We start from the raw sequence: 21,410 nt of genomic DNA, 5'->3' as shown, positions 1-21,410 counted from the left end.
ATCTATTTATTAGTAGGCATGATCATATGCATGATCAAAAGGATGGACTCTTAGAATCTTACATTAAGATCTACTTTCTGAAGTGAAACCTGCAGTAGCAAGAGGAAAGTTGTTTCACAAATACCTTTATCTGTCAATGTATGCACCTTACACAGATGTGCACACTGAGTGTCCTGCAAAACCTCAGGAACACATAGTTTCATATCCATGCAGTATCCACCAGCCTAGCTTACATTCCACTTCCTTTCTATCAGGCTTGTTGGCTTTACTACATACATAACATGGAGACTGTTTAACCTTCTTTTCCATAACAGAAACCCAAGGCTGAGAGCTGTAAGAGACTCAAACACATGGAGAAGGAGTGCGTGAAAGGAGCGCGCTCACAACCAGCACATCTTTAACAGCTTCATTAACTGATATGTAAATAATTTTTAATCTTCAAACCAAAAATTATTAATACAGATTATCCATATTTATATTCATACTGCAGCTCTTCCTAACACTCACAGTGCTTGGTAGGGAGACATAGCATACTTCATGCATTAAGCACTACAGAAACATGTTACCACACACTGTATTATACCTGGATGCTTCTGAAATGGCAAAACACTTGGTAAAGGTGTGGAGGGAACTCCTGGTAGCAGTTGAGCAAATGTCAGCAATGGAGATACCACTCAAGAAAGCCACTAATTTAGACTGATTCCACTCTGGTGGAATGTATATTAATCTTGGAGGGAGGCTCCTTTTTGATGTTTTCATAACAGGTTTCACTGGTGGTTATCCTGCTTGGCACTCCTGACTTTCAACCTCTCAGCTGCTGACACACACAACTTTGGATCTCAAACACCTAGTCCTGTGAAGGCAAAAAGTTAAAGGCCTCTTAACAACAAAAGTCTGAAGATACCCTGCCTCTAGAAACTTCTCCCTTCAAGAAAAAATGGAAGTAAATCAGTTGTCTAGATAAAATGACGACCCAAAACCATATTCAGGAGAAGCTTATGACAGGTGTGTAGGAACACATTTTTTTTTGAAGGAAACCATGTGGATCCAAAACCAATTTGTTCTCATCTGGCTTCTTATATGAAGTCATAAGTGGGAAAAAGACTTCTGAGGACTAGATTAGGACACCTGGGTCTGAGGCATAATGAAATTACTTGATTCAGTCAGTGGACACCTGAAGATAATGTGCAGGAGTAATTGCTTAACCACCCCAAGGAACTTGTGCAGCTGGTGATATATGTAAATACTGATGTGTTTATACACACACACACACACACACACACACACACACACACACACACACACACACACACACACACACACACACACACACACACACACACACACACACACACACACACACACACACACACACACACACACACACACACAGACACACACACACACACACACACACACACACATACACACACACACACACATACACACACATACACATACACATACACATACACATACGATATAGGGAGAAAGCAAAAGAGTTGACAAGGAAAAGAACCTCACCAGAACTAAAAATGGAAATGAACTCTTAATACCAGGCCCAGTGAGAGTAGCCATAGTTAAACACAGCACATGGATCTCAAGGCAGGTCCATAGAGTTGAGACAGGTTCAACAAAGCCAGCCTATTAGTCAGGGTCTGGGTCAATGTTTTCAGTAATGTACAGGTTTGGCTGTAGCTGAGCTGAAGGTCGGTACCCACACAGGCATGGACTAAGAGCCCAGGGCTGAGCTGGTGTTCCTGTGCCCACGGGTGTGAGAAGAGGCCCCAAGGGACACAGGTCATGGCCATTTCTTCTCTTTTTTCTTCTATATTTGAAAGACATATTTCCTCAGTTTCCTCTTCTGCAGATTAAACAACCTCTATTTGTTCAACATTTTCTCATAAGTTGTATTTCCTAGCTTTCTGATCACTCTTCTGTTCTCCTCTGGAATCAGTCCAGTTGGTCAGAATCCTTCTCCAGTTGTGATGTTCCAAACCAGAAAGAAGTCTTTTCCAGTGTCAAGAGGAATAAAAGAACCACTTTGTATGCTTTATAAATAATCCTCCTTTCTATGTATCCCAGTATAAGAGTTACATCCTTTATAAAAATTTATAAAAATAAAAAATTACTGGTGTCTCATGTGCAACTTGTGATCCACCTATTGTCTCCAGGACTGTGGCTGAGTCAGTGCTCCCTCACTTGCATTATGCAAAAGATGATTTCTGTATAAACACAGAAGTTGGTATTCATCTTTATTGTCGTTACATGTCATTCTTTCATCCAAATTCTTAAAATAATTTCTTAAGATCATAATATCTTGTAGTATTTTTCCAGGCAGTATGAGTACCATTAAATGCTAATTCTGTCTTTTCAATCATGAATTAAATATTGTACAGTCCCTGGAGAGCATGCTTTAATGCATCTCGTCTGACAGAGAGCCATAATTAACTGTTTCTTGAGAACAGCTTTCCAACCAGTTACACATCTGTCTAATAGAAATTTAATCTTGTCTGCGTCTCCTTATCACAAATGACTCATATGAAGGAAAGAGGATTAACGTGGATCCAGACATGCCTGAAAGGTTTGTCTGGCTACAGGAGTGATAGTCACCTGCACATGACTTCAGCTGAAGTGTAAGATCTCATATTTGTTGACTAATTTGAGAAGGAAGGATTTTGGTGGACTCTGTCTTTCATCCCCAAGAGTCAAAGAGTCCAACTGTTGGAAATCATATACCCTGGGGAAGTTCCTGTAAGATGTGTAGGCCAGAAAACACAGATGATGTTTCATATTATGCCCATTCTCATTATTTCCAAAACACTGATAAGGATTTTCTGTACTATGGAGAAATCCTGTATGTAAGGCCTTTGCAGTGGAAAAGCCACTATAAAATATTTAGATACGAAAACATTTTGTAACTATAAGTAAGTAGGCATCCTAACTGCTCAGAGTGATACTTTGATCTCTGTTATCATTATGCAGGGTTACTGTGTCTAAAGTCTCCCTACTTTTCAGTCATTAACTGCTGCTTATGACCAAAGGCATTCAGAGTGATTTGCCATCCTCTGGTACACAAACCCTCTCCGACAAAATACTGTGCTGGGAAACTGACTGTATCGCTGCCTATCCCCTGCCTTTCTACTGTTGAAGCAGTCTACAGCTAGATTTCAGAAGAAGGATGGAACAGCAGAGTAGAGGAACAAACTCAAAACTGCCAAGAAATGTTTTCATATACAGTGTCCAAGACTAGATAGCAGTGCCGTCTAACTAAAACTGGTTGAAACAGATTAGCTTATCCTTGGTCAGATGGATAGCAGAGGAAAGAAGAATGCAATGGATATGACAAATCAGTACATCATCAGTAATGTCACCATCATCCTAAAGGCACAGCTGGCTGTGCACAGCCTCTCTTGTGAAAGGTCAGTTATGTGAAGACCTTATTCATGTTCACTGTGAAATCCTCACGTAAGCCAGTGCACAGGAGACCAGTAAAACTCATCAGCTTGTGGTGCTGTAGCACTAACAGACAGCTGGACAAATAGGAAGCTAAAGGACACTGAAGAAAAGATTTTTTCTCAAGCGTGTGTGTTTGAAGCTCCTGTACCACATAGATCAAGAATGTTTTGTCCTTTCAGATATATTAGAGGCTATTACAAAGAAGGAAACCACATGAAAAGAAAAGGAATCCAGCCTTCTGGATTCTACTTTCAAAACTCAGAGAACAGGATATAGGAATATTTACTGGCATGTTGACTAGACTAAAGGTGACTTAATTTCTGAGTAGAGCCATCTTCACTAATACAATCTCTGAAGTACATCCAGAAATCTAATAATGGTGCTAATATATCTTACAGTAAGACAGTACAGTCAGTTTTTTAAAATATGTCCTGGAAAGATTTCATATACATAGTCCAAATGAAAAGGGATGCTGGCTGCAGAGAATGAAACAACTTCCTACTTCCTACTGAGTCACTGTAAAAGAACCAACATTGCAAAAAATCAGCTTCCATTACTGATGGATCAGAGGCATGGCTGGGAGCTGATAAATTTGTATGACTGTGATTCATTCTGTGTTTACAACATTTTTTACCAGGTAGCTGGCAGAAGGCAGGCTGGTGCAACACACAGTCAAAGAATACCTCAAGTTGGAAGGAACTCATAAGGACCATCAAGTCCAACTCCCTGCTCTTTGCAGGATTACCTAAAACTAAACCATATGACATTGACCAGATGCTTCTTGGAACTCTGCCACGCTTCAGACCCTGACCACTTCCCTGGGGAACCTGTTCTAGTGACTTGACCAGTGAAGAACCTTTTCCAACTGTCCAATCTGAACTTCCCCAGAGATGGTTTCATTTCATTTCCTCCTGTCCTGTTGCTGGTCACTAGAGTATGCACTGCCCATCTTGAGGAAGTTGTAGGCTGTGATGAGGGCACCCCTCAACCTTCACTTCTCCAGGCTGGACAACACGAGTGACCTCAGCTGCTCCTCAGAAGTCTTGCCCTTGAGCCCATGCACCAATTTGGTTGTCCTGGACCCACTTGATAGTCAGAAGCCTTTCTTGCTTTGTGGCACACGCGAGGTGAGGCTGTCCCAGTGCAGAGCAGAGCAGGACAATCCTCTCCCTTGCCTGGCTGTCCCTGATGCCCCCCAGGACAGGGTTGGCCCTCCTGGCTGCCAGGGCACTGCTGGCTCATGTTCAACTTGCCATGGAGCAGGACCCCTAGGCCCCTTTCCATGGTGCTGCTCTCCAGCCTCTCATTCCCTAGTCTGTACATATAACAGGGATTACCCTGTCCCAGGTGGAGAACCTTGTTAAATTTCATACTATTGGTGATTTCCCAGCTCTCCAGCCTATGCAGATTTCTCTGTTCTCCCTCTGCCTTTGAGGAAGTCCACAGCCCCTCCTGTTTCAGAATCATTGGCAAATTTTCTTAATGTACATTCAATTTTTGAGTCCAGATCTTTTATAAAAACATTAAAGAGCAGTGGCCCTAAAATTGTCCTCCGTGGTTTTGAATGCAAAGGGGTGCTGTAAAGTTTAAAATTCTCCAGTTTCGAGGGCACTCACAACTTGTAACTCTGTACATGAACATTTGAACTGAGCAGAAATAATATCTGCGGTGTGACCTCGATCTCCACAAAAAAAAAATTTGTGCTTCCATATTCTTTTCTAGACAGTAGTAAAAATAGAAGCACGTCTTGGGTCATCTGGAAAAAGGAGGTTTTTGACAATACTATGTAAAATAAAAAAGAAATATTTTCTAATCCCTGGGTAGCATGTGAATTTGTCTCTCATGCTAAAGAGAATTCTCTGTGAATGTTAATTTTTTTAATAATGGAAACATGCCAAAGTTGAAAATCTGTCATTTAGTGTTTCTTAAAGCCACACAAGTTTATACACTGCAAGAAAGTATGTTGTTTTTACAGTACATTTTAAAAAATCCTGACTTACAATAAGATGAAAACTACTCCGGCACTGAGTCAATACATTTCTATTGTTTACCTTCCCACAGGTCAGTAATAAATGGAACAATGTCAGCTAACAAGACCAAGAAGAGTACTGAGAGCATGCCTGCCTCCTGCCTGACAGTAGTTAGCGCTATGGAAATTATTTTTCATCTTCCTGGAAAAGAATAACAATTTTTTTCTAGACTTGGATTTTGTGTTCCATTCAGAACACTGTTTTCAAATGAAAATTGCTGTGAAATAGTAGCACTTTGAAGTTAGCACTGAATAAGACTTTGAGGAAAACTGTGTCTTTGAATTAATATAAAATGTGAAATTTTAACAAGGTAAAAATTCTAAGTTGCACATTTACATAGGGGGAGTATTTCCTTGAAAGCTGAAACTATATTTAAGTAATCAAATAAACAACTGTACTTAATGCCATACTATAGCTAAGAGGACAAACTCAGCCCTCACATGTATAGCAAGAAAATCAGGTAGGTACATAAAGAGGGTACTTTCTCCTTAAATGTTTCTGAAAAAAATCAGCAGGATAGCATACATGTGCTTTCTTTTTTCTTTAATAGAAAGAAAAGAAAGAACTCAAAACTGAAAAAAGAAAAATTATTTAAGACCTGAAAAAAATACATTAGAATGAAGTAAGGTTTGTAGCAGGAAGTAATAGCTTTTATTTAATTAACAGCCCATTTCCCAGTGGGGGAACATTTTTCACAAAAGAACTTTGACCTTTCAGCCCACAGCCTCAGAGAGACCACAAAATACCTTCAACAGCTGAGCCTGGGAACAAAAATTCAGAACTGCTGTATGCACTCAAAATCATGGACTGAATAAAATAGTGGCTTTACAGCACATTATAATCCTCCAGTGCAGCTGCCCTTCAACTCATTTATCAGTGTTCCACAGCTGATAATTTCCTCTCTTATTTTAGCTCAGACGAATTCTTAACATTTTTATCTGCCCCTCTGGTCACAGGGCAGGTGATTATGTAGGGCAATCACTTTTCTTATCCCAAATTGTCTGATTACCACTTTAGGTTAAAATGAAGAGTTTCTCCCAATCTTTACTTAGCCTGAAGTTTGCTGATTCTATTCAGACCAACAGAAGGATCTGCCTACTTGAAACTTCATTTCTTCCAACTATATCAGTTGCCTACTATTAATTTCCTGTTAATTCCATCTTCATACCTTGTCTCATTTACATCCTACAGTATGCCAGTACTGTACAGCAGGCTCCCGATGGATTAGCTTATCTAAAAGAAGCTTAAGTAATGACTGTGTGATAGGCAAATATGCAACCATATGGAAATATAAATTTGATAATGGCAAACTGCTTAATCCAGTAGGCAAAGGTATTAAAAAAGGCCACAGTAAAAGACAAAAAACTGTTCACATCCAGAAAAAAAAAAATAGGTTCACCATTTTAGCAGTGATGACAGTTAACTATTGGTATAACATGCCTGATATATGGAGGCTTCTCCATCAAGTCTCTAAATCAAAATTGTTGGTAGTTCAAAAGATACACTGTAGGTACAGTGAAGAAATTATCATTTGGGACCCTTCATTCTAATCACCCAGAAGTTCAGACAAGATGCTTTTGGGCCTTAAGATAAAGGAATCTCTAAACAAAGCCCTTTTTGTGATCAGACCAATTAACTATCTTGGGAAGGAAAAAAAAGAAAGGGAAAAAAAATGAACCTTAATGTGGGAAGATTGGCATCATTTGGACTGATGGAAATACTTTTATCTTCAAGTCCCCATTGATATCCTGAGTTCCTGCCTGCCTCTTTCTTGGATAGGACTATTCTTAAACTACTTGGGAGCACTTGTAGCATATTGTTAGTTATACCAGCTTGCAAAGTACGCATGAATACACAATGTCAAGAAAAGGTGAACTCATTTATTTGTCCAGTTCTACAAGTGAAAGCATATTTGTAAAAAAACCCCAAAAGCCCCACCACCTTCCCCCCACAAAATCTCTTTTTTATTAATCTCTATTTCTTTTTTTTGTTTGTTTTATGGGCATAAGGGAATCAAAAGCAACAATATAGCATCTTTTTCATTTCCTTTAGATAAATTTCCATTCAGCAGTCTGCATTTTCAGCTAGATTCTTTCTGAAGACACCTTTTCATGTGTACTCTATATCATCAGAATTACATAAATTGATAATGTGATTCTTCAAACTGAATTTTTAATGGATAATCAGTTTAGTCTTCACATATGCAATACCTGCTTTCTTAGCATTGTATTTGGGAAGCCCCAGGTACCAGTGGTTAAACAAGACATTTTATGACAGTGCCATAGAGCTAAAGAATCACTATCAAATAAAAATTAAAGAAAAATGCATCAAGTTTCAGAGAAGAGGTTCAAAGGAAGCTACAAGGGCTCCTGTGAGAAATGAAATAATTTTGTTATGCACACAAGAATGAAATCCACAGATATTAACACTTCATCAGAATGTTAAAAAATAATATGAAAGACTTCTGTAAAATGAGACATATAGCTAGGAACTTTCTACAGGGTTCTAGAAAAGGTCATGTATGTCTCATTTTAATCTTTTCTACTGGGCTCATCCACATCTTACGACATACTTGGAAGGACAGATACGACATCTCAAAAATCGTATTTTTTCAGACACTTGGTTTGGTCAGTAGCAGCTGCTGATGGGAGCAAACTGGTTACCAGCTATTTCAATTGTGTAAAACAAGTTCAGAATCTCCAAGAGTTAACAGAGTGGTGGACAATAATGGAGGACCTGATGATTTGCTCTTAGAGAGCACTGTGTTGAATGCTGTGCACACTCATGTTCCACTTGCAGCCATCTCCACAGCATCCTTCTGTTGTGCATAAAAAGTAGAACAAACTACCATAATTAATCTAAAGGTAATTCAGGAATGGCTTTTGTTTCCATTTTCTCACTTGCATGAAGAAGTACAGCCTTCTGGTCATCTGCAATTGGATGAGGATTTTCTCGACATAGATGAAATAGGATTATGAACAGGTATGATGTAGAAGCAGGCAGAGAATGGCTGGGCAGAGCCCATGTGGAAAATGGGATAGGAAGGCTGTAAAGGTTTTTTATACTTTCCTTCCTCCAGAACAACAACGACAACAACAAAAGAAAATAATGATGAACAGTAGAACAGATTACATAAGAAAGAAGTGCAAAGAAAGGTGATTGACTTTGGAGAAGGAAAAAATAGTGTCTTTTGCTTCAGAAAAAACAGTTAAGGACAGCAACTGTCAGAAGAATAGACAGTATCAAATCTAATTAAGAAAAAATGGAGAACAGAAGTGACTAAAGATGGCAGTTAAGCAGAGGTACTGAAGATGTGCGATGCTTCAAGATACATGAAATCAACCTTTGAAAAGATGAAAAAGGCAAGGCTGCATGTCTGAGAGGAACAAAGTAAGATGTTCAGGTGAGTGGGGGATGTGACTATTGCCAAAGTGTATAGTGAATTTTGTATACCTTTATTGTCATATAAATTGTGTCTCATGTATGTAATGTTCTAAAGAGAATGGCATTATTTTTTCTGCAAATTCATGGGCATTACTCTAGAAAGGAATATATATAGGGGAAGAAATCACAACATTAGTTAAGACAGTGACTACTAACAGAGAGAATAATAAGAAGTATAGAACCAGTAGAATTCTGAGAAACAAATTTGAAATGGTGAGGATAATACGTATAATAATCTAGAGAATAAAACATTGTTTTTGTTTACTTAATATTGATGTGCTAACATATTTAGGAGAATGATAGAGAAACAGCTCTCAGAACTGTTGCTGATGCCTATGACATGCACAGAAAATGGTTCAATAAAACAGGAATGAAATGAGAGGCATAAGAGAAATAAGAAAGAATGCTTTATGTTCCTGGAACATCCTTGCAAATGGCAAGCTGGGCAAGAAAATGGTAGACAGTGGATAAACTGATTTAGGCAAGACATATAAAGGAAGTTTGGAGATTTTATAGCACAAATCCTGCCAGAAGGAATTAAGAAGAGCTGCATGGTGAATATCTTCTTCTGATTGAAGCTTCTTTTTCATATGAACTGATCAGCCATTTTAGGAGACCATCAGAGTGAGGATGGAGTGCTCAAACTAACACAACAAAGTGCAGAGAAAACACAAATACTCACTTTCCTCTTTTCTTGATGGCTATTTATTACCTTCTACACTTCTCTGAAAATGACAAAACCACTGACTGCAAACAACACATACTTAATATGAACAAGGGGAATTCATACAGAACATAAGCATTGACACAATTTTAGAAATTCACCAGCTCCATAATTGTACAGTACTAACTGTGTAACTACTCTGTTTTAGTTTGAAGTTCTTACTAACTTAAAAACTAATAATGATTATTTTTGTTCAGTTTCTATACTATATAGAAACAGGGACAACAGTAATATACAGATCTAAGTTTGACATCAAGTATATTATACAACTGTAATAAGTATTTAATTTGCAAAAATATGTAAACTTTATATTTATGACTTTATCTAATTTGTCTCATTTGCAAGGAGACAAGTCAAAGTGGTGTAGCAGCTTTTTGAAAGGTTACAGGACATACTTTATATATGCTGTGATATACAGAACGATTCCTGTCATTGGAGACTTCTGACTACAAAACCAGTTCCAAAGCTCTTCAGACGAAATATACGTACATGCAAAGAGATAAACAGCAGTGCTACTCACAGCTCTGGTACAGCTGAACTTACTGAAGCTTCTAGATGCTTTAAAACTTACTTTGCTCAAATGTCACAAATACTTGAAAATATGTTAGGAATTTTTACAGTATTATACAGTATGGTTACAGTACTGATACTAAGCAGGGTTACATTGTTTGTTCTTTCACCTCATCTTCATACATTTTCGTTGTCATCTTGTTGTGAAACACATTTCTGAACAGTAACTGATTATCTCTCCTTTTCAAAATGTTTTCCCCTTTACAATCATTATGGATAAATTTTACCCAAGTGAGCATTTCAGCTTTAAAGTAATTGAAAACTAACTACTTTATTATGAAATCAGATATTGAGAAACTTTATGTTCCCTACTCACATGATTAAAGGAGAGATTTTTAATTATTTTTTTTTTTCTGGCAGAAATGGCTAGAAATGGTTACAAAGCATTAGAGTGTTAAGCTATATGAGGATTCATTCTTCAAGTACCTTAATTAATGATTTGTGCCATGGAAAACTTCATTCTTGCCTCAGTGACCTTCTTCACAGAAGAATAATCTCAAATGGGAGATTATTTTCTTCAGGTAATAATTTTGGCAGTTTGCGTCTGTATGCTAACTTTCATAATATTTCTCTTTTTCATGGTTTGGGTCATTATACATTTTTGCCAGGATTATAACAATTTTATAAACAAAAACATATTGTAGAGAAGTACAGAGGAGATATTATTCTGAAGAGCTATTGTCCTTAACAGCCTCTTTCTAATTAGCTCTTAATTTTTTTTGCTTTCTGTAAGATTTCTCAGAAAAAAAAATCCCAACATTATTATATACCAGCATGTTCACTCAGTAAGCTGTTTTTCCAATAGGCAGCCTTAGTTCGTCATTAAGATTATAGGCTAGCTGAGGTTCAGGGTATTATTACTTGATGAAAGGCAGTTCAACATCAAAATCTCAGAATCGTTTCTCTGTAAGTTTCAAAACTGTTCACATTTATTGATACTTTTCAACTTTACAGAAACTTAATGGAACTTATATTCCAAACCCACGCTTGTGCTTTTGAAAACATCTTCCGTGATCAGTAAGTTAATGGGATTTAACTTAGTATATTAATTTTTCAATATAATTACAATGTTTTCTTATTAAATACTCCAAGCAGGCAGAGGAAGAACACAGCCTGCTTGATAGCAAATAAGTGGAATTCTTGGAGTAAGTCTTCAACTAATTCACTCAGTGACGTTGGACGGTTACTGAACCGGCAGATTTAAAAGCCATCAGCTAAAGAGAGGTATTTAAAACACTTCAAGGAAAAGATTTACATGGCCTGTAGGAGGCTCTGAATCAGCCCACAAATGGCTGATTAGTAAAATGTGCTGAATACTTGCACTAACTGCTGAAGTCAGCAACAGATGGAGAAGTTGGCATCTGTGGACATAAGGCCACTCCTTCACATATCCAACTTTAGACATGTAAGCCATGAACATTTGAGCCTAAGCTTTGCATTCCAGCTTTTCAAACAGTAAAATAAGTCTTAAGGGAATCCTGTTCTCACGTGTTACAGCGAAAATGCTATTTCATTATTCCTACATCAGCTGTGTCACAGACAGCCCCACATACAAACGAACGACAAACACACCCTTTGAGCGTCTGCTCCCCTGGCAGCCGCAGCTCTTCCCTTCCTGCCTCGCTTCAGCCTCCACACCCAGCTTCCAGCACTGGGCTCCCCTCCTGAGCAGCAATTTATTCCCAAACCAGCCACTTCACACCTACCCAAGATCCCAGCCTCCTTGCCCTGCCATCTTACACTATGTTGATGCCCAGCCTTCCCCCAAGTTTTGTGTCTCATTCCATACCTGGGAACAGGAGAGCCATGCCACTGAGAAAAAGACTACCAGGATTTTCACTGTAAGAAAACAATTTACTTAATTTTTGCTAAGAGCAGGACTAAATAAGGTGAAATCTTCCTTCTTATGCACAAGTGGGCAGATAAATACACGAAAGTCTTGCAAAAAATAATGTTGTGCCCAGTGAATTCAAATGATACTGGAAATATCATGTCTGGAAATAATATCTGCAACCATTAATCAAGGAAATTTGGGGTTGGAAGATGGGGAAGGAGAGCTGGGATAGGAAGTTTAGAAAGTGTTTGAACTATGTTCAAAAAGAGAAATGTTAAGTAAGATGCACTGCCAGTTCTGCCTGTGAGGTAGAGAAACATATGCAAAATCATCATAGAAAAACAGGTAACTCCAGTGTTTGAATATTAGAAAGTAGTAAATGTATTAATATTTCCTCAGAATATGATGAACGCTTTAGTGGTAATTTGGAAACAACACCCAGCAGGAGTATTTAGAAGTGTAAATTGAGTACATATATATCACTAAAATATTCTGAGTATAACAGCATTTTTAAAATTTCAGTTCTATTTGCATCAAACCCTATTTAATATTAATGAACTATTTAAAGTTAAGTTTTTCTCTTCTTTTTCTTGTGTGCTATAGTACAGCAAAACAAATGAGTTTGCTAATGCTCCATTTGAGTGCTTTGAAGAAACTGATATTATCTAGAACCACCTAATAAAACAGTGACTGCACATACAGTACAAATAACAAGGTAAGTATTATGTTGCCTTAATGCATAAGTAAAGAATCCATTTTCTGACCATTTGCCACACAGACCATTTTCCTAATGAAATCAGCCTTCCTTCCTCTCCAAAGTATTGCTTTGTATTACCATGGCTGGATGAAAATGGCCTTTTCACTGCCTCAAACCACTCTCTCTCTTTACCACAAGGCTCAAGCCTAGTGCAGATTCAGTCATATAGCCAGCTTGATGCTGAAATAAAAAATCCCATTTGATTCTCTGAGTGAAAGGCTCCATAACTGGATTTTCTGCAGTAGGCAAAATGGTTAAACTCATATGCTGAATTCAACAGGGATATGCACTGTGCAGTTTGCTTGTATGCACCCACTGAAGGCAGAAAAAACAAGCCTCCATGACATAAACGAGCTAAGGGGAAACATTACAGCACAAATTTTGCCCACAATCTCACTGATGGTACATGTACAACTATTGGAAAATCCTGCACAAGGATGGAGAGGCTACATTCTGACCTTTTTGGGTCTGAAATCTGAAAGCAGTGGCATCACAGCAATTTAATACAGAAGAATAAATAACTTTTATTTTGTATTAGTATCTGGCAAAAATTATATAGCTCTTCTCAAGTATTTTTAGTGAATTTATTTTCTTAAATTTAAAATGAACAAACCTTGCCAGTCAGCTTTGAAAGATCATCTCCTCCAATTATCTGCATATCTTGCATAGACTGATCATTCTGAAAGAAAAAAGATAAAACTCTGAAATTGGTTCTAACTGTATAAAATGAAAATATAAATGTTACCTTTTAAAAGAATCTTAATTACTAGTCTTATTTATGAATATTTTCTAATGCTCGTTACTATTGGTGTATAAGAAAACCACACCCTCACTTCTTCCTGTGGTTTCCTGTTATTTCCTGCTTGTTTCTAAGCCAACATCAAACTCTAGGCTTTACTGGACTAGAAAAAGTTGCATCTTTCTTTTTAAAATAGTGTTCCCTGGCTTGCTATTTCGTAGTATGACAAGGGTTGAGTAACCTATTTATCCCTTTCAAAATGGGAGGACAGGAGCATCTTAACACTTGAGCAAACACCTGTAAGTAAATTCTTGGTTTGAACCAGTTTTTGGAAACAGAGGCTAAATGTGTTTACATGTCAGCTCTTTTTGGACTAATTCATTTTTTTTTTCAAGGGAAAAAAGTTTTGCAAAATTTATCACTTACTATCAAAAATATTTTCAGTGTGTCATGGAGTTTCCAGAGCTCTGCTTATTCAACTGACTCAAAGATAAAATCCTTGAGGTCAATTAATTAAATATGACCAATCAGGTTGAACTAAATGTAACAGAATAGTATGTGATGATTTTCCTGTTAAAAAAAGTTATTTTTTTGAAGAGTTCTTTTTTTTGCTGAATTTGTTTTAGAAACATTTCTAGTTGAAATTCTTCTCATGGAAAATTCTCCACCAGCTCTAGCTCAAATTCATTATCAGCAGAACACAAAGTTAAGATCACATAAGGGAGACATGTGTAAGCCCTGCTTTTAAGGCAAGACAAAAGAGGCCTTAAAGAAGGTGGCAAATTAAAAAATACAGTCATGGCCAGTCTTCATGGCCAGTCTATATGAACTTTTCAGAAAAAGCAAGAGCAGAAATAAGTATAGTTAATGTGGTTTTTTTTGCCAAATTGATGCATGAGCTAATCTAATCTTCCTACATATAGGAAGATAGCATTAGTCCAATTTTAATAGTAGCTCCAGTACCACAATGTGACACTGTGGTTTACTGGTAACACCAGGAAGCTTCGTCATTACAAACACCTGAAAAATACACAATACTTGAATTCTCTGCTTTTATTTCATAAATCCAGTGCTCTGAAGCCAAATGTTTTTCCACAGGTAAATACTGGCACATCAGGACTCACAATGTGGGTAAAGATATACTGGAGTAAGGGATTTATAGCTGTTCTTCTTCCCCTCCCAAAGCAGAGGCAGCACTTGGAGGGTCAGAGCTGCCCCCTGTGCAGATGGAACCACACCTGCCCACGCTCACAGCCCAGGTGGCAGAAGTTCAGGGACTTGCAAGCACCTTTGCAGATACCTGATCACAAGAAATCTGGCAACCCCAGGAACTATTCATGGTCCTCATGTCTAAATTAATACAACCTTCCTGTATTAACTTCCTGAGTAACTGTAAGCAAAGGTCGTAGAATTGCCCAGATGAGAATTTCTCCAAGTTTGCATTCTGTAGATCCACCAAAAGACTCCCTGGCTTTCACTCAGACTCTACTCTTCACAAAACTCTCACCCCATAGCTTTGTAAGAGGTCTTAGCAGTCACTGCTTTAAAAGACAGCTTTTAGACCTGCCTTCACTTTTTCTGCACCGGATCTGGGAGCTTTAGATAAATTTCATGCTGCTCTGATCCGTTTCCTGGGAAACAGAGCTAGAGCAGCAATGAAGGTTACATCCCATACATTTTCTAATATAAGTTTCAATATTTCTTTTATTTTCGTAAAGAAAAACAGGAAAAAAAAAAAGCCCAAACAACACCAAAGCAAGTAACTGATTTCCTCAGAAGATTATTTTAAAACAAAGTAAAAAGTGGAGATCAAGAAGATTTTAAGTTCAGGCTTAATAGTGTAAGTCCTTTGTTGTAAAGCAAGACAGGTCACTCTTCAAAAGTCAGGCATGTATTCAAGTCAGACTATTATAAGACTATAAAAAGCAGATTGTTTCTAATATCTACCACAGCATGTGTAACCAAGGCACTGACAAAATATTTTTTCATTTCCAAATGAGAAAGTGTAGAATTTCATTAGCAACCAGCACACAAGAATTACTGAAGAGGCAGTTTGCCCTTAAGCTGCTAGTTGAGAAAGAGAAAAAAGATAACAGTGAGGTGCAATGATTAATGAATTTATTTATTTTTAACTAAAAAAACTTCTCTCTTTCAACAGTATTCACAGCAGCAGTGTTTCCTTTGCATTTGGTATTTCTGGCTTCAGCTGAAAGGAAGATGCTGAAATAGCATCTTCATTGCTGGCAAGCAGCTAAGCAAACACAAAAGCCATTGAGAGCAGGGGGATCACAGCATCCCGTCAATCTCTGCATTCACACATCGGCTGTTGGGACACAACTGCACACATTTATGAAAATCCTGGTGCTCTGACTGGAGAACAAGTGCCGTCAAGGAACAAGGCTGAGTATTCACAGTGCCTAAAAACCATATCATTTTCTACATGGTTTTTCCGTATGCAGCTCAGAACCCTCCAGCCAAGGTATTTTCAAAAAAATTAAAGAAATTCCTTGCATCACACTGGAGAGCAATTCTCTTGCTAAAAAAAAAAAAATAAATTCAGGTCATTGATTTTAATGCCATTTATAACTATCTACATTTATCACTTAACTCATGTTGTAAAACACATACCTGCCAAACAGCAAGGCTCAATACCATGGTGTGACATTACCCTGATCATAATGTTCACATAGATAATTTGCACACTATGGTTGCCATGGGAACCTCTCAGTGCATTTTTCTGAGTTCTTAGTTTATAATCACAAAAAACCACTGCACTAAATGTTAAGTATAAAGTACAATGAATGTCAGGAAAGAAAAAAAATGTTTCATTCAGTACCAATTAATGCCAATTCAGAAATATTTGTTTAATTTTCATGTTCTCAAGTCATTCAGAGCTTCTTTCTTCCTTTGTGAGTTGTTCCAACTGATATAATTGAGTCTCTGAGATTTCTTATAAATGCAGAAATATGAATTGCTTCATTTTCTTTTGCCCAAAGTTCCTCAATACTTGTTTTCTAAAATCCCTAAACCCTATCAACTCTTTTTTTTTTTTTTTTAAATATTTAACATTAAATACATTGGCTTGGATAGAGATAGCTCAGAATCAGACTATATTTTGGTTAATGTAGCACAAAATTTATTGCAGCTGTTTCTGACAAGATGCAATGCATTGTGTCACATCCCCACACCTCATCCTATGCTGTATTTCTACTTTTTTTTCTGTGCTTAATAAATCTGCATTTTCCAGGATAAATCTCAATTTCTTTGGTTTTAATTACTGGGTTGTGGTTTTTCACTTGTTCACCTTTGTTTTATAATTTTATTTAATTTCAGGAATACTTGATAAATTAAAGCAAGAATGCTATTTCCACCACCATTTTTCATGGCATACAAGATAAAATTTTTGCTTTATATGTAGATTGGAAATATACATATTTAAATTCCATCTATACTAAGTCATGTGTTTTGAACTGGGTGGGGCACAAAATTATTACATCTCTTTTACATCTCCTGAGATCAACACTTGGACATAGTTCAAGTTACAAGTGAAATGAATTGGGTGGTCTCAGGAAAATTCGTTATAAACAGCATTGCTCATCTGAAAATTGCACCAAACTGTGAACATCTGTTACTCTCCTGAAGAAACAGAATCTGGAGTACATTAATACTGGGCTCAGTTAAAAAAAGATTCTTTAATCATGGCAAAAAAAGTAGCTTTAACAGAACAGTTTAAATGCATAACTAAATTATGAAATATGGACACAATGTCATTATCACACATCTAATTATTACAGTCTGCAGAGTTCATATGGAATTTATTTAAAAATGTGGTTACCTTTTTCTCCCAAAATTCATCAGAGAAACTCAAAACAGAGAAGAATGTGGCCATCAAGCCCTGTTCTGTGTTGCTTTTGTCCCCTTGGGTGATACAGCAGATCCTCCAACCTAAGAATTCCCATTAGGACAGCTCTTTCAGTTCACACCATCATTCCACCTCCCTAACTGGGTTTTCAGGAAGGTTTTAACCAAAAAATAAGTAAATGACAGACCATTCAGTTGTCCCTTGGATCCCAGGACATAACTAAATTGCTTTGCAACCTGCCTCCTGAGAAATACTTCAAAATATGAGTAAGTTGTTTGGGGAAGTGTTAGTATAGTATCTACAGGATCTCTTAACCTATTTTGACTGATAGTCAAAATAAAGTCAAAATAAGTCAAAATAAGTCAAACTGATATATAAAGTATAGGCTATGAAATGTTCTCAGTGAATCAGCAGAAGTTGAATTGTATATAATGCTGTACTTAGAAACAACATACACTTGAATCAATACAATTTTGGGTTTCTTCTCCCAAGAAAAACAGCTATGAACAAAAGACCTCAAGGGTGTAGAACATGAGCTGTCCATTTTCATGACAGGCAGCTAGAAGGACTATCCAGGCTTAAGTAGGAACATTCAGAGGGCAACTAGTAAGAACTGTTAAGCTGAGTTGAGTGAACTTTTAAGATGAGTGGGAATGATATGGATCACTTCCCAGTAAAGACTGGAAAGTTTGCCTTCCCTAACCCAGAATCAAATGTATATCAAAGGCCAGACTGCAACCTCCGGGGTACACCCACATTCAAAATAGTCAAGTGCCAGGTCACTGATATATTTTTAAGAGGTGCCTTGAATACCTTGCAAACAATCCAACAATGCTGAGCCAAGTGGGAATGGAATCCAGTAAACTGACACACACCCACTGCCAGAACATCCCCCTTCCCCGCAGGGAAGTACAGGTACGTGTGCACTGAAGCACTGACAGTTTTGTGCAGCTCTCAAAGCTTTAAAGCTGCCCTCCTGAGCTGACCACACCACTGACTGTGCTGCACTGAGACTGGCCTTGCTGCTATTGCCAGGATAACAGATAATAGCGAATTTTATACTGCTGTAGGTGTATATTTAGCAGAGTTCTAGCTACCACAGTGCAAGATACATTTTACTTCTGTAGGAGTAGATCTACAATATAACTCATGTGAAGATTTACTTATTTTTCATTCTATTTCTTCCTTGTTGTTATTCCTTAACTAAAAGATCCACCACTCAGGTTTGGAACTGCTTCAAATTCAGGCTAGTCTATCCAGTTCCAAGGAAGGCCAGAGTTTTGCAATGAGGAAGTTGGCTTTGGACTGAGAAAGACAAACAATGAACTTAGTGACAGCAAGGTACTGCTTATCAGATGACTTGTTGTAACACCTGGGTATATTTCTTCCCTACTGTAAAAGCAAGGCAGGTCATTCAGCTGCCAGACAACAGTCTGGGAAACAGTAAGGTATTAAACTTAATAAATGCAATTGCTTGTAATCATCTGTTCAGACACAGCAATTTTTTGTGTACCAGGACTCCTACATGCCTTCTCTGTATTAAATCCAAGGAAGTTAAGGTATCTTAAGAAAAGGCCAAACTGTCATAAATCCAAGCAGAATTCAGACCAGTTAACTTGGCTTATAAGGATTATAGACAATAAATTATTTCACTTTTTAATTTCTGATTTAGCAATTAGATTTTATATACTTGCTTAGCACTGGTTAAATGGGTTCTTTTGTTTAAGAACGAAGCAGAAATATTGCAGCACTACTTATCACCACATGGCAGAAACAGCCACTGAACATTTAGAAAGATCAGCAAGAACTGAAGTCAAGAACACATGATAACAAAGGTTTGGACTAGTATGTATATCAGAAACATAATAAATCCTCAAAACTCAGGTTAGTTTTCACAAACTATAGTCTGAGATTTCTTTGTACTTTATCTTATTTTTATTCTCTTAAGATAATATTTTAAACATAGAAATTAAATCTGTGTACATTCCAGCATGAGAAAAGGTATTAACAATTTCACAGGGCTCTTCAGTCATGTAAGGTAAGGTTCAGATCACATATTTTTTCTCCAGAGATGGGAAGCAAATAAATTTTTAAACTTAGTGGCAAAGGAAGAATTTAGGAAGCATACCCTCCAGATCTGCCATAGTCTTACTCAGGTACTCCTTTTGGGCTGCCAGGAGGCGTTGCTATGGGTGCCTACCTTTTGTGATAGTAACGTAATATCCACACTCTCAGAATAGCAGACTTGGGATGCTTTTCCTCCTCAGCTCCATAAGCCAAAGAGTATAGGGAAAATTTTCCTCCTCCTATGGTAATGCAAAAGTCATTAACGTCATCAATCACGCTATGGCCAACTGGACTTGGGTAGGAAAATGTCCATTTGGATTCAAATCAATAATAACTGGAGTATCTGTCTTTTGCCAAATTATTGCTTAGTACTAAATGCGTGAACATTACAGCAGTGCAACTAGAAGTCATGTTTCCCATTCTCAACAGGGAATCTTAGCATGCCAGCTTGGACTGGGACACTACTAGATCCACATGTATGATCTTACCCCATTTTTTAAAGTGTGTTGTAAATTCATGATCAAAAGTAAATGAATATTGTGGAAAAAACATATAGTGAGTTCGTAGCTCTGTACTAAAAACCCTGTCCACTTGGGGATTCAGCAAGCACAAGAGAAAACAGCTTTCTCTAGAATAAGCACAAAGTGCTAACCTTCTGACCCTGACTACCCTTAGTTCCTAGAATCTGGTGATAAAACAGTGATAGAAGAAGAATCCTGAACTTTGTCAAATAGCCACAGGCTGAGAAAACAGATAAATAGGTGTAAGCAAATTCACAGAAGATGAGTCTGATAAAAACCTTAAATGCTTAGTCCCTTCTAGCAATCTGGAGCTTAGTTTATCATTGACTCTCACAACTCAGTAGCACTCTCTTCCATACTACTGTATTTAGTCCCTTGGCTAATGACAGCTTGGAAACTTTTAACAGTACACATATTCCTTGTGAATTTTCTTGCACAGTTGTTTTCTAGTATCCCATCTTTATTTAAATATTTTAACTTTTGTCTGTCAAATGAGGTGAGAAAATAATTTTGTATCTGTCACACAGATCAGCACTGCAATTACACAGAAGTTCCTGTTATTGCCATATTCCTTTAGGGTAACCCTTTTGGTCTGGCCTTACAGACCCACTGGGGTGTGATACTGCATGAGCACTACAATGTTATGGTCTGTTTTAAGAAACAGCATTTAAGATGCCAGTAAAAGCAAGTAATTGAATTCCTTGAGAAAAATTAGAACGCTCTGGCTTCTTTTAATTAATTTTGCCCCATTTCAGATCTTAAGATGAAAAACTCACATATTAAGTGGTACTACTAGCATACAAATAATGTGATATTTTTTCAATGCATAAACATGTCACAGTACTTTCAAACTCATCAGATCTTATTTTTACAGCAGGATTAGTGACCATTAAGTTCTGGACCTATCTTACACGTAAGATCCTATCTCCCTGTTACTGTAAAATCTATGAAGCAGGATGACACACAGTATTGCTGCAAATGCCATAACTTAGTAGTAGCTCGGTGTATTTTTGGCATAATACGAAACAAAACATTTTACTAAAACTGAACTTCAATATTTTAGGCTTTATAAGAAAGCACTGCTTTACAACAAATACTGCATCCAGGGGAATCTAATTCTTAGAAAAGACAAACAGTTGGATGCTTCTAATAAAATCCCTTTATGCTTTGAATCTGTTCTAAAAGTGGCCAGTTTCAAAAACATCTATAGTCTTAAATGTTAATATGTTCCTGGAACCTGGATTGCTTAAAAATATTAAAGATTTAAGCTCACAAAAAACCCCCTCATATAAAAAAACCTTAAGAAAAAGGAACTTCAGGTCTTAAACTGTGTTTACACATAGTATCTGTACCCTATGCAATATACTTTAATTCAAGACAATTATTTCAAATTTGAAGACATT

The 21,410-nt window shown here is 37.2% G+C and overlaps 1 protein-coding gene across 1 annotated transcript in view; it reads right to left on the bottom strand.

Moving 5' to 3' along the window:
* The window catches only part of PRTFDC1 (phosphoribosyl transferase domain containing 1), a 42,576-nt gene that overhangs the window by 6,821 nt on the left and 14,345 nt on the right, over positions 1-21,410 (bottom strand). The window contains exon 4 of the mRNA XM_058831853.1: positions 13,432-13,497. Coding sequence (XP_058687836.1) covers positions 13,432-13,497 — 66 coding nt within the window. The remainder of the gene's footprint in view (positions 1-13,431; positions 13,498-21,410) is intronic.

The sequence above is a fragment of the Poecile atricapillus genome, chromosome 2 (assembly GCF_030490865.1).
Source record: "Poecile atricapillus isolate bPoeAtr1 chromosome 2, bPoeAtr1.hap1, whole genome shotgun sequence".
Taxonomy (NCBI): Eukaryota; Metazoa; Chordata; class Aves; order Passeriformes; family Paridae; genus Poecile; species Poecile atricapillus.
This window is presented reverse-complemented; position numbering and strand designations above follow the sequence as displayed.